The sequence below is a fragment of the Miniopterus schreibersii genome (genome assembly GCF_964146895.1).
Source record: "Miniopterus schreibersii genome assembly, chromosome: 1".
Classification (NCBI taxonomy): domain Eukaryota; kingdom Metazoa; phylum Chordata; class Mammalia; order Chiroptera; family Miniopteridae; genus Miniopterus; species Miniopterus schreibersii.
In genome coordinates, this window is record NC_138101.1 from 124,402,759 (window position 1) to 124,417,428 (window position 14,670).

Sequence of the window (14,670 nt, forward strand, 5' to 3'; positions counted from 1 at the left end):
TGCATCCTGCTGTAACTATGATAATCTAAAAAACAACCCAAAAACCTTAAAAATAAGTTGGTAATTTGAAAACCATCTAAACAAATTCATAATCTGTATTCCAGTAATAAAATCAAATTAGCTTATTGCTGAGGTAAACATGTTTTAGTAACATGATCTAATGCTGTCTCGTGGCATTAGCCAGGGGTTGAATCAGTCTAAAACGGCAAAAACAAACTCTGCAATAAATTGAAAAGAAAAACAAAGAGCCAATTGTTAAAGACTTCATGAATTGACTTTCATAAACAAGATAGCTCTACATTGCATCTATTCAAAATCTCATTCTCTTACTGGCAAGAAGAGTAATCAACAATCACTGTTTTTTGTCTTTTTACAAATTGGCAATTGAACGTAGAATTATAATTTTCATTGCTTAAAGCAGAACTCATTTTCATGGTTCATAAGTACATTTCCTAGTTTAATGAAAATTTAAAATGCAAGTCACATTCCAATATGAACTGGAAATATTTTCTAAGAAGAGTTATTTTTAACACAAATATGCAATTGAAGTGTAGTCTATTACAAACAATTCCTGGCAACAGAAAAGCATAGAAATTCTAACGTTTTTAGCTTGGGCATTTACATTTTTGTCATTATTTCCAGACTTTCATATGTCAACTAAAAGCGGACAACAAAGCAACATGCCAAATCTCTCCTTTCACTTTATAAGTTGCATCACCATGACAAAAAATAAATACAGGTATTACTGTAATTTATCTACTTGAAAACATAATTGTGGTTTAAATTTTCATTTAGTGGTACATAAAGAGCTAAATAGGTGAATTTGGTTCTAATTCTGTGAAAAACAAAGCTGAATAAAATTCAATAACCAGGACTGTCCATCAAATCAAAAACAGAACTTTCTTGTGGTTTTTACATAGTTTTATATATATATATTTAGTAGAGCATATTTTTAAGGTAATCCCATTCCTCAAATAGGGAGATATGTTTTCATCATCATTGATGCACAAGAATAAGGTGGTAAAAATGCACGTTAAGTTGATTTTAAGCATAAAGACATCGTTAACAGTAGGGGCTTCACTTACGGAGCCCAATATGCTAGGTATTATGATAAGGGCTTTCATTGTATTAACTCTTCCTCACAACTCTGATATTATAATTACCAACATTTTACAGATGATCAAAGGCTTAATAACCTGCTCAAGAACACAGCTGATAAGCAGCAGAGCAAAGATTCAAACCCAGGCAGTCTGATTCCAGAGCCTATCCTCAGCTACTCTGCCCCTTTGAGAATGAATATGTCAGAAAATAGGCTATTAGGAAGGCAGAAAATTCTTAGACCAAAGGTACATGTGATATTTGGAAAGATGTGCATGGAAATTAGTAAAATGTGTTCATTTTGTGAAGCCATTTGTAAACTATAATCCCCTATATGTAAGAAACAAATGAAAATACCAAGTAAACTTGTTTTATTTGATGCTATGTGAATACATTTGTTTTAATTGAAATTTGGTCAGATTTTTTTTGTCATGAGACTATACTATTGATATTCAACTACCAGAATTTTTTATATGGCATTAGTCATAAAACATTAGTTTCTTAGTACACTATGCCTAAATGTAGTAATTTCAGTGTTGAAGACCTGTGCATCTTAACTGAAGTATGTAGAAGCCTAGGGGTCTTCTGATAATAATCCAAAAAACAAGTATAAAGATTTAACACCTTGCTGACCACCTATTTTGAGCCAGAACTCGCCCGTGTGACTGGCTACTTTTCTGCACTTGAATATTAAATGAAAGCATCTGAATAAAGTTAAATATACTTTATTTTGTCATATATTACCATACGTTGAAATCAAGCATATTGCATATATTTTAATATTTTAAAATATTTTTCATATATTTTTAAAAATATTTTTTGAGTGTGATATATTGTATAGCATGTATTTACATGCAATGGTACTAAACATGTTTTACATACATATCATGTTTCGCTGCCCTTTCCCTTAGAAGAACATAGTTTACATGCCCTAGTGGGATTTTTTTTTACCGCTGGTTACTATTTTTTATATAACATGATCTTTTTATTTTCCTGATAATCTGATGGCGAATCTGTATTTGGCACACATAACGAAGAGGAAAACTAGGGACAGCCAAAATAAGTGCCTAGCAGTGAAGTGCAGACACGAGTTATCTCATGACTGGTCAGTGACATTTGGGAATGGAAACACAAGTTAACTCATGACCAGTCAGCAACGTCCGGATATGGAAACGTGTGTATACTGGTGACCTGTCAGCAAGGTGTTTAATAAGGATTTCCACCAGTAAGGATATCTTTCTTCTAGGGGCAAGATCATTCATTGTGCCTTTTAAGACAATAAGAAAATTGCAGAAAATCAAGTGAGGGGTTTCACACTCTTGCCTTTCCTATTAAATGGAGTGTGAAGAAACAGGCTATTTCTTGCACCACTTCTGCCAGAAATGAAATTCTGAACCACTTAATTAATTTCCCAAAGTCAGAAATTATGGGCCCATGAATATATTCAATAAAAATTCCTACTTCCTTTGGGCCACTGAGGAGCAAATTTCCCTAATTCTATTATGAAATGTAAAAACCAAGCAAGCATGATTCCTAAACTATGCAGATATGTGGACATTAAATATTCTCCTCCCTTGATGCAGATATGGGAACTTTCTCTGGAAAGAGGCTCACAAAACTTTGCCATGTTGCTTAAGAAAAATAGACCTCGGCCACAGAATATTCTCCCTTCTGCTTTCCCTAACTAGGAAAAACTTTTAGCAGCAGGGTCAGAGGAGTTTCAGGCACCAGGTAGGGGATTTTCTTACTGTCAACCTCTTCTGAATTATCCCTCTTACCAGCTGGTGCTGTTGTGTAACTTCTTGACTATTTTCCCATTTATGATCCAACTGCTACCAAGAAATGCATTTTCAACCTTTTTCATCTCATGACACACATAAACCAATTACTAAAATTCTGTGGCACACCAAAAAATATATTTTTTACAGATCTGACCAAAAAATAGGTGTAATTTTGATTGATTTACCAAAAAAAAAAAAAAGTAATTACCTACCCTTTTTGCTCTAAAGTGACTTTTTAAAAATCAGATGCCTATACTTGTATATAAGGATTTCTGGTACTAAGAATTAACCAATCAGACAACCTTATTATGCAACGTGACCAATAAGAGGCAACTCCATTTTTTAAAAATATATCTTTATTGTTGAAAATATTTTTCCCCCATTGATCCCTTCCACCCTGCACCCACTCCCTGTCCCAGGCCTTCACCACACTATTGTCTGTGTCCATGGGTTATGCATATATGCATATAAATTCTTTGGTTAATCTTTCCCCAACAACCCGCCCACCCCCACCTTCCCTCTGAGATTCGTCAGTCTGTTCCATGCTTCTATGTCACTGAATCTATTTTGTTCATCAGTTTATTATGTTCTTTAGATTCCACATATAAGTGAGACCATGTGATATTTGTCTTTTTCTCTATTATATGATGTATACATTTATGGTTTAAAACACAGGACATTCACACCGGACGACTATTGTTGTATTGGCTGTTGTCATTTTTTAAAAAAATATGTTTTTATTGATTTCAGAGAGAGGAAGGGAGAGGGAGAAGAGATAAGAACATCAATGATGAGAGAATCATTGATTGGCTGCCCCCTGCATGCCCCTACTGGGGATCGATTGAGCCCACAACCCGGGCATGTGCCCTGATCACAGAATTGAACCTTGATCTCTTGGATCATGGGTCAAAGCTCAATCACTGAGTCACACCGACTGGGTTATTGCTGTTTTTTAAAATTTGACAATCTAAGGGAAAAGAGGCCAGTGCACCTGACTAAGTAGTCAGGTATTGCGTGTTTTAAAAATTCCTGTGGCACACAGCTTGAAAATCACTGTTTTGGGCTAATGAGAGAACCCGTTAAGCCAAGTGAAGCTAAAAAATATAACATGCTGTTCAAATAATTTCAAACGAAAAGTAATGAGAGAATTGCAAACAGTAGCATAGGCATGCCAAATTCAAAAGAACTTGTGTGGCATTACATTAATGTTATAAAAGAAAATGTGCCATAATTATCAGTTTATGAGGTATCTTTTCACTTTAAAAGAATCAAAACATTACCTTATACTCAATATGCCCATATTACAGTAAAGAGGTCAGTAGGGAGGAATAGGGCCTAGAGTCTTGGGTTAGCAACTACTCAACACTAAGCACAAATAAATTGTTACCTACCCCTAATGACAAAGGGTGGAAAAAAACTATCATAACAAAATTTCACATTGTATTAATAACTACTTTATAAAAATAACAAGCCATAGACTACACAACTGGTCTAGAAGTAAAATTTAAATGAATTCCCCAACACCTGATATAAATTCATTCCTGTTAACTCATGGCTTAAAAGCAAAGAGGGACCCAGCTGGCATGGCTCAGTAGTTGAGCATCAACCTATGATCCAGGAGATCATGGTTTGATTCCCAGTCAGGGCATATGCAGGTTGCAGGCTCGATCCCCAGTAGGGGGCGTGTAGGAGGCAGCCCATCATTGACTCTCTCTCATCATTGATATTTCTCTCTCTCTCTCCCTCTCCCTTCCTCTCTCAGAAATGAATAAAAATATATTTTTTAAAAAGTAAAGCCCGGCCGGGCGTGCCTCAGTGGTTGAGCGTCGACCTAGGATCCACGTGATCGGGGTTCAATTCCCGGTCAGGGCACATGCCCTGTTGCGGGCTTGATCAATGACTCTTTCATCACTGATGTCTCTCTCTCTCTCTCCCCCTCTCCTTTCCTCTCTCTGAAATCAATAAAGATATATTTTTAAATAAAATAAAAAAAAAAAAAAGTAAAGAGTGTATGAGGTTCAATTTTCATGCAATGGCTTAATCTTCAGAACATGGTAATTGGAATTTAGAGCAGAATTTAATTTTTTTTAATTTATTGGCATGACATTGGTTAATAGGATCATATAGGTTTCAAATGTACATTTCCGTGATACAAAATCTGTATACTGTAGGGTGCCCACCACCTAAAGTCAAACTATCTTCTGTCACCATATATTAGGCCCCTCCAATCTCTACCCCACTTCCCTCTGATAACCACCACACTGTTATGTGTAGCCATGAGTTTCAGTTTTATATCCCACATGTGAGTGAAGTTATGTGGTTCTTAGCACATAACTTATTTCACTTAGCATGGTATTCTCAGGGTCCATCCATGTTGTCACAAATGGCAGTATTTCATCTTTCCCCTTGGCTGAGTATATATGTACCATTGTATATTCCATTGTATGTATGTACCGCATCTTCTTTATCTAATCATCTATTGGACACATCAGTTGTTTGCATGTCTTGGCCACCGTGAATAGTGCTGCAATGAACATGGGGTGCATATATCTTTGTGCATACATATTTTTGAGTTTTTTAGGTAGATACCCAGGAGAGGGATTGCTGGGGCGTATGGTAAGTCTTCTTAACTTTTTGAGGAACTGCCAGACTGTTTTCCATAGTGGTTGTACCAGTCTACATTCCCACCAGTGGTGAATGAGGACTACCTTTTCTCCACAACTTCTTCAGCACTTGTCATTACCTGTCTTGTTGTTAAAAAAAAAAAAGCCATTCTAACAGGTGTGGGGTGGTATCTCATTGTAGTTTTAATTTGCATTTCCCTAATAGCTAATGAAGTTGAACATCTTTTCATATAACTGTTAGCCATTTGTATGTCTTCTTGGGAGAGGTGTCTGTTCAGGTCCTCTGTCCACTTTTTGATTGGGTTGTTTGGTGTTGAGTTTTATGAGTTCTCTATATATTTTGGAAATTAAACCTTTGTTGGAGCTACTGTTTGCAAGTATCATCTCCCATCTGGTTGGCTGCCTCTTTGTTTTGTTGTTTCTTTTGCTGTGCAGAAGCTTTTTAGTTTGGTATAGTCCCATTCATTTATTTTTGCCTTTACTTCCCTTGCCTTTGGGGTCAAGTTCATAAAATGTTCTCTACAACCAAGGTTTATAAACTTACCTATGTTTTCTTCTATGTAATTTGTTTTAGCTCTTGTATTTAGATCTTTGAACCATTTTATTTTATTATTCTTTCTTTTTTTTAAACATATCTTTTTATTGATTTCAGAATGAGGAAGGGAGAGGGAGAGAGAGAGAAACATCAAGGATGAGAGAGCTGTCATTTGATCGGCTGCCTCCTGCACACCTCCAACTGGGCATGGAGCCCGTAACCTGGGCATGTGCCCTGACCGGGAATTGAACCACAATCTCCTGGATCCTAGGTCGATGCTCAACCGCTGAGCCACACCTGGCCGAGTGTTTGATCCATTTGAAATAAATTTTTGTACATGGGGACAAACTATAATCTAGTTTCATTCTTTTGCATGTGGCTTTCTAGTTTTCCCAGCACCATTTATTGAAGAGGCTCTCTTTTCTCTGCTGTTTCTGGTTCCTTTGTTGAAAATTATCTGCCCATATAGATGTGGTTTTATTTCTGGGCTCTCAATTCTGTTCCATTGATCTGTGTGTCTGTTTTTCTGCCAATATTACACTGTTTTGATTATCATAGCTCTGTAGTATAATTTGAAGTCAGGTATTGTGATACCTCCAGCTTCTTTTTTCTCAAGGCTGCTTTGGCTATTTAGGGTCTTTTGTGGTTCCATACTAACCTGATGAATTTTTTGTTTTATTTCTTTAAAAAATTACATTGGGATTTTGATGGGGATTGCATTGAATCTGTATGTTGCTTTGGGTAATATGGCCATTTTAACTATGTTGATTCTTCCAGTCCATGAGCACAAAATATATTTCCATTTCAATGTGTCCTTTTCAATCTCTTTTAACAATGCTTTGTGGTTTTCAGTATATAGGTCTTTTCCACCCTTTGTTAAGTTTATTCCTAGGTGTTTTATTCTTTTGGTTTAATTGCAAAAGGAATTTTCATTTCTTTTTTTGCAGTTTCGTTGTTAGTATATAGGAAAGCAGTGGAGTTTTGTACATTGATTTTGTATCCTGCAGCTTCATATTTGTATATTGTTTCTAATAGTTTTTTGGTGGAGTCTTTAGGGTTCGTGGTGTACAGAATCATGTCATCTGCAAATAGTGATTTTTACTTCCTCCTTCCCAATTTGGATGCCTTTTATTTCATTCTCTTGCCTGATTGCTCTGGCTAGGACTTCCAGAGCTATGCTGAATAAGAGTGCTGAGAGTGGGCATCCGTGTCTTGTTGCTGATTTTAAAGAAAAACTTTCAGTTTTTCATCATTGAGTATGATATTGGCTGAAGATTCGTCTTATATGGCCTTTATTATGTTGAGATACTTTCCTTCTATACCTATTTTATTCAGTGTTTTAATCATCAATGGATGTTGTATGTTATCAAATACTTTTTCTGCATCTATTGATTAGATCATATGATTTTTATCTTTTTTTGGTTAATGTATTACATTGATCAATTTGCATATGTTGAGCCATCCTTATGCCCCTGGAATGAGTCCCACTTGTTCATGATGAATTATTTTTATTGTATTCGATTGGCTAGTATTTTGTTTAAGATTTTTATTCTGTATTCATCAGAGATACTGATCTGCATTTTCTTTTTTTGTGTTACCCATGACAGGTTTTGGTATCACGGTTATGTTGGCCTCATAAAATGTGTTAGGAAGTATCACCTCTTCAATTTTTTGGAAGAGTTTGAGAAGGAAAGTTTCCAATCTTCCTTGAATGTTTGGTAGAATTCACTGGTAAATCCATCTGGTCCTGGGTTTTTTATTTTTGGGGAGGTTTTTGATGGTTGTTTCAATTTCCTCACTGCTGATAGGTCTATTTAGATTTTCTAGTTCTTCCTGATTCAGTCTAGGAAGGTTTATATATTTCTAGGAACTTACTCATTTCTTCTAGGTTATTGAATTTGGTGGCATATAGTCTTTCACAGTATTCTAGTATGATCCTTTGTATATCTGTGGTCTGTGGTAACTTCTCTAGAGCAGAATTTTTTAAATGACTCAGTTTGTAAGCCAGTTAATGCCAGCAATGAACAGAATCATCTAGATTTGAGCTGTGATTATGGCTCTCTAGTTTTGGATATAACTTACTTGGCTTTACTTATTGCTAGCTTTTAAGGAAGACCAAAACTTATTTACATTTAGTTGTTTAACCATGGTTCTAACAGAGTTTTTATTAGAGATTATTCAAACTCTTTGGTTGCTCTTTGTATTCAAATAGTAAGACTTGCTTTACTATACACAAACATCAAATTGAAATTCCTTCACATTTTAAATGCTTTGTTCCTTTTTTAACTGAAATATTTGTTTATATATACTAGAGCTACATATAAACAAAATGAATGCAATGCAAAATGAATGAATGCAAAAGACATTCAATTTTATTTTATATTATGGCTTTCTAGACTCCCTACATTCACTGACATAAGGTATTATATTAACTTGACCTACTTTAATATGAATGAGACTTTAGTTCCAGTAAATGTCCTGGTTTCTTGTCTTCTATGTAGTAATTACATTACCTTTCTTTTTAGCTATGTGACACTATACTTCTATTCAAGGTTATACAATATGACTATATATCAGGACTTGGGACTTCTCACATTATATACTGTATTTGAATAAAATTATGATTTATGTAACACACTATAAAATCACTTTTACTACATGATGAAAAGTAATTTTTTCCAAAAAATTCTTCCATAAACCTATAATGTACTGTGTCTGTGTGTATGTGTATGTATATATATCTAGCCCTCTTATATCTTATATGCCAGCAAATACGACACTTCCAGGAGAACACTGACCTCCATCACATCACATTGTTAATTTGCCCTTTCTTGTTATTATAGTTTGTTGATAATTCATTTCTAAGTGTATTCTTATTTTATAATTACATAAGCATTGTAGGCTTAAGGAATTATATATACCTAGTTTTGTTTGTACATATTTCATAACATTATAATAAAATTCAGGAAGAATATCATGTTGTATGTATGATACTGTATCTAGCTAGTGGTCTGTAAGTTGGGAATAAATGTAATCAAAAAGCTAAGAAACCTTTTTTTTTAATCCTCACCCGAGGATATTTTTTTCATTGCTTTTCAGAGAGAGTGCGAGAAAGAGAGAGAGAAACATCGATTAGTTGCCTCCTACAGGAGCCCCAATCAGGGCCGGAATCAAACCCAGGACCCTTCAGCCCTCGGGCTGACACTCTAACACTTAGCCAAACAGCTAGGGCTAAGAAACCAATTTGAATAGTGAAAAATAAAAGGAAATTTGTTCAAACTATTAAAGAATTTTGGTATGTAGTACTTATGCTGTCAAAAATCAGTACCTGATACAAATTGTGAGAACAGGATAGCTTTTGTAACTAAAGCTGCCTGATTGAGGAATTAATGAAATTAGGATTTAAAATTTTTTTTTTTAATTGATTTCAGGGAGAGGAAAGGAGAGGGAAAGAGACAGAAACATGAGAGAGAAACATCGATCGGCTGCCTCCTGCACGACCCCTACAGGGGATCAGCCTGAAGCCCAGGTGTGTGCCTGCGACCTCCTGGTTCATGGGTTGACACTCAACCACTAAATCACACGGGCAAGGCTATGGTCTCATTTTTAATATATAACAGTTACAGCCTATTTTTCCATTAGGAGGTTTATACATTAGCTACTGCCATCAAAGCGTATCAATTTCTTTTTTTTAAAATATGTTTTTATTGATTTCAGAGAGAGGAAGGGAGAGGGAGGGAGAGATAGAAACATTAATGATGAGAGGGCCATTGATCGGCTGCCTCCTCCATGCCCCCTACTAGGGATTCAGCTCGCAACCTGGGCATGTGCCCTGACCAGGAATTGAACTGGTGACCTCCAGGTTCATAGGCTGACGCTCAAGCACTGAGCCATGCCGGCCGGGCACTGTATCAATTTAAAAAAATATATATATCTTTATTGATTTCAGAGAGAGGAAGGGAGAGGGAGAGAGAGATAGAAACATCAATGATAAGAGAGAGTCAATGATGGGCTGCCTCCTGCACACCCCCTACTGGGGATCGAGCCTGCAACCCAGGTATGTTCCCTGACTGGGAATTGAACCACGATCTCCTGGATCATAGGTCGATGCTCAACAGCTGAGCAGCACTGGCTGGATAGTGTATCAATTTCTTCAAGTCGACTTATGGTATGTAAGAAACAATAAAACTGGCTTAAAAAAAAATCAAATATTGCCATTAAGTCTTCAAAAATATGAGGTTAAAAAAAAGCAAGTTATATACAAAACATTATATTGTAAATTGTAATCAAATTCACAATTTAAATTTAAATGGCAGAGCTAAGATTTTCTATGGCAAATTATCTTTAATTATTCTAAGTTAAACAAAAATTCCTAATACTAATGGTTATGTCACTCTACCATATTTCCCATTAAAGATAATATACTTCTAGGGATAGCTTTAAGTGAGACAGAGCTATTGGTTTTTCTGTGTGCCTAATGTGATGCACTGATAATTTTAAACCATAAAGAAGGTTAACAAATCCTTAACTTATAACGACTTTGAAGTTTATTTTATAGCACTTTTATTGAGAAATCATGTAACTACTGACCAGGACTGTTTACAAATGTAATGCTTGGCCTTTGAAACAATTAAAAACTCAAGTACTAAAATTTTACATCATGATTTGTTTAACTTAAGAAGTGTTATGATGGTAAAAACTGACAGAAGAAAATCTAAAGCAAAAATATGATTTCCACAAAAACCATATATTCCTCTCCCTGATATCAAAGGGAAGGAAGAAAGAAGGAAGGAAAAAGAAAAGGAGGGGGAAAAACAATGAGAGGAGAAAGAAAAAGGGCAAGACAGGCAAGAAAAATACTTTTTTCCCCATTTGCAAAAAGAGGAAACTCTGAGGTCTCAGCAAATAATGTAATCAACTGAGTCAGTTTATAGTAAGGCATCTTCTTTACATATTGTTGAATCCCATCATGCCTTTCATATTGCCAGCAGCACCCTGTTGAAACTGCCTCATCATTGACTGAAGTCCTGCCATACCACCTAGAGAGAAAGTAAAATCAGGTAATTATTAAGTAGAACTTGAAACATTTGTTACTTTTGCCTACTAAGTACTTTAACTTCTAAAAAATATACTGGGTTCTAACTGCAATTTGGTCATCAACCTTACCAATTCAAAATTTGTAAATTCACCAGTATCCTCATCTCTAAAAAAGAATGAAGAACCTACCTCATCAAGTTGTGAGAAATAAATGAGATAATACCGGAAAAGACCTTGGAAAAGTGTCTGTCGCACAGTAAGGAGTCAATACTTCAAAACAAAAAGTTTATTTTCTGGGAAGTACATAAGTCTTATTGTAAATAGTAGTTAATTTGGGAGGGCAAGGAGTTATTTCAGAGGACATATAGAAAGAATTAACCTTTAATTGAACATCTACCATATGCCCAGAACTGTACCAAATGCTTTCATATATATTAGCTCATTTAATTTAATTTCCTGATGAGATACTATCTGTGATTTTAAAGAAGGGGAAAGTGAGGCTCAGAAAGTTTATGGAACTTTTTATAGGTTACATAATAAAAGTGGAATTGGGTTTCAAAATCCTTGTGTAATTTCAAAGTCTCATCATTGAAAATATCCAGATTCTAAACTAGGGCAAAAGATCACCAGAATAAGCATTAACAAAAGATGATTAAGTAGCTTGCTCAAATATCACACAGAGGGCAGCAGAGAAGTGAATAAAACTTCAGCTTATATAGCACTATTATAACCATTCAACTTAGAATTCAGATGGCCATTTCCTCAAATCATACATCTGCTGAACAGATTTTCATAATACCACAACAGAAAGCTTATTGAAACTCAACCCTTAGCAACTGACAATAACTTTGTATTTACCCATGTGATGAAGAACTCTTGGATCCATCATTTTGGCCATTTGTTGATTCAATTTTGCCATCTGTGACTGGCTTACATTCTTAGACATGTCACCACCTGAAAATAAAAATAGGTTTTGAGTCAATATAGAATGTAATACAATCACAGTATCATAAAAGTTTAATAAACTGAGTAAATTTAAAAAATCACCTATAATCTTATCACCCTAACACAATTATTTCTATTTGTACATATATTCCCTTCTAATCTTTACCTCAATTACATACATGCTTTTGAGAAAGTATAAGTGAAATTCTATATTAAGGAACATTTAAGGGACTTACTTCAGGGCTAAGATTTTTCTTAATACTTTTACTTATACCCGTGAATGAGCCACTATAAGCAAAACTGTATCCAGTTAATGAAAGCTATAACAACATTTTTTTAAGAATGATATGGGAGAATGCTGAACAAAAAGCTGTGTTTATAGATATGGATTAATTGGGAAAGAGACTAGATGCTGGTAAATGAATATGAAAGAATGAGTCTGAGAGAGCCTGAAAATTTCTATATATCTAAGAAACTATTAAAAATAACAAAAAGCTTCAGAGAACAGTAAGACAATCCAACTCCATTTATCAATGAATTTCCACACAGTCAAAACTCCACAGTAAAAAAGGCAGTCAATGAAAGAGACGTACTTAGGGGCAGAACAGATTAGAGCTTTCCTTCAGAGCCGGGGAGGGAAACATCCGGCCAGCTAGCCTTATACTGCCGACCTTATATGGCCCAGGAAATCATTTGGTATGGCCCTGGCTAGGTAACTGCAGGCGGGACTCAAAATTCAATAAATATAGGGGCTTTTTTCATAGCTAATTTTTAAGTTGACAATTTTGTATGGCCCTCAAATTATGTTATAAATATCCAAATGGCCCTTGGCAGAAAAAAGGTTCCCCACCCTGCTTTAGAGAATAGTTGCTGTGCTTGAGAGACAGGAAGCAAAAGGGATCAATGAATAAGTAAAACTGCTTCATCAAGTTTATTTTCAAGGAAAGTTAACTCTGGTACTTCACAGGAGCATTTAAGAAAATGAAACCAAAGCTGCCCAATTCTCTGATCAAAGTTGGATAATCTGAATAAATTATTGTGAACTAAAAACTTTGAATAAAAGAGATGTTTTTTATAAAACATAATAAAATCTATGAAAAATAATTAAATCTGTGTAAGATGTAAATTCTATGTTCACTGGTGATTTGTCAGAAGAGTTTGTTTCTGAGGATTTCAAACTTATAAAAAATATTAAGAGTTGGTGTGACAAGGATGTGTCCCATATCCAATGCCCACTTCATCTTGGTTGTGCCTTTATTGAGTAATCAGTGCTTACATAAGATCTGGTTGATGGATCTGCAGTAGTCCTATCAAGAACAGTCAGGGTCATTTGGGAAAGATGTTAAATTGACAACTGTTTATTAATCACTATCTGAAACAGCATGTGATGTTAGGAATTATAACGAATTTTTTGTTGTTGCTGTAATCCTCATCTGAGGATGTTTTTTACCATCGCTTTTCAGAGAGAGTAGATGGGAAGGAGGGAGAGGAAGAGAGAGAAAAACATAGAAGTAAGGGAGACACATGGGCTGGTTGCCTTCCACATAAGCTCCAACAGAAACCAAGGTACATGTCCTTGACTGGGAATTGAACTCTCGACCCTATGGTGTGCAGGGGAACACTCTAACCACTGAGCACACAGGCCAAGGCTATACTGAATTTTAAACATGTTTGTCTAACTTTTTTCCCTTAGCACAAAAGAGAAACTAGGATATAGCAAGCAAGGAAAATAAGAAAAGTGTCAAAGAAAAAGGTGATAAGAACTTCTATAAATACTAATTTTTTAAGAAAGCTATTCAGTGGTACTATTAATCTTTGGAATGTGCCTAATCAATATTTTTTTAAAGAACAAACTCACTTTAATAGTGTTTATAATATAGAAAAAATTAAAAGGAGGCTGGGACAGTTGCTTAACTCTTTGGAAAAACAAACTTATTTTTTTACCTTACACAATACAGAGCAAGATAAATTTCAGATGGGACAAAAAGTAAAACCTAAAATTTAAAAAAACCCAAAATGAGTAGAAGAAAATATAGCTGACTACTGTTGTATCAACATAAGGAAAACTTGTATGAGCATAAAAGAAATAAAATAAAGTGATAAATAGCCTTGGCTACATTAAAAATGAAAACTGTTCCTTAAAAAATATAAAAGACTAGGAAAAGTATTTGCAGATTTTAAAGTTATTACAAAGCAGTAACAAAAAAAATGAAATAAGTAAACAGGGAACTTACAAGGTGATTCACAAAGGAAATTCAAACCAGTAAATGCAGACATGTTAAGCTTGATTAGTAATCTAAAAAACATATTTGCCCTAGCTGGTTTTGCTCAGTGGGTGGAGCACTAGCCTGTGGACTGAAGGGTCCTGGGTTTGATTCCGGCCAAGTGCATGTACCTCGGTTACAGGCTCGATCCCCTGTGTAGGAGGCAACCAACCGATGTCTCTCTCTCACATTCATGTTTCTTTCTCTCTCTCTTTCCCTCTCTCTCTCCCACTCTCTGAAAAGCAATGGAAAACATATCCTCAAGTGAGGATTAAAAAAAACCCAGAAAACCATTTGACCACTAAATTGGAAATATTAAATTATTACAAAATTTATTCAGCATCTACTGTTTCTGATCAAACAAACAAAAATCCCTGGCATCATAG

General features: G+C 35.2%; 1 protein-coding gene across 1 annotated transcript in view; it reads right to left on the reverse strand.

The window, feature by feature from the left end:
• Positions 1-10,944: 10,944 nt before the first annotated feature.
• Positions 10,945-14,670, reverse strand: part of SRP54 (signal recognition particle 54) — a 50,732-nt gene continuing 47,006 nt past the window's right edge. The window contains exons 15-16 of the mRNA XM_081135505.1: positions 11,934-12,029; positions 10,945-11,077 (exon numbers count right to left, since the gene is read on the reverse strand). Of these exons, the coding sequence (XP_080991631.1) occupies positions 10,986-11,077; positions 11,934-12,029 (188 nt within the window). The 3' untranslated portion in view covers positions 10,945-10,985. The remainder of the gene's footprint in view (positions 11,078-11,933; positions 12,030-14,670) is intronic.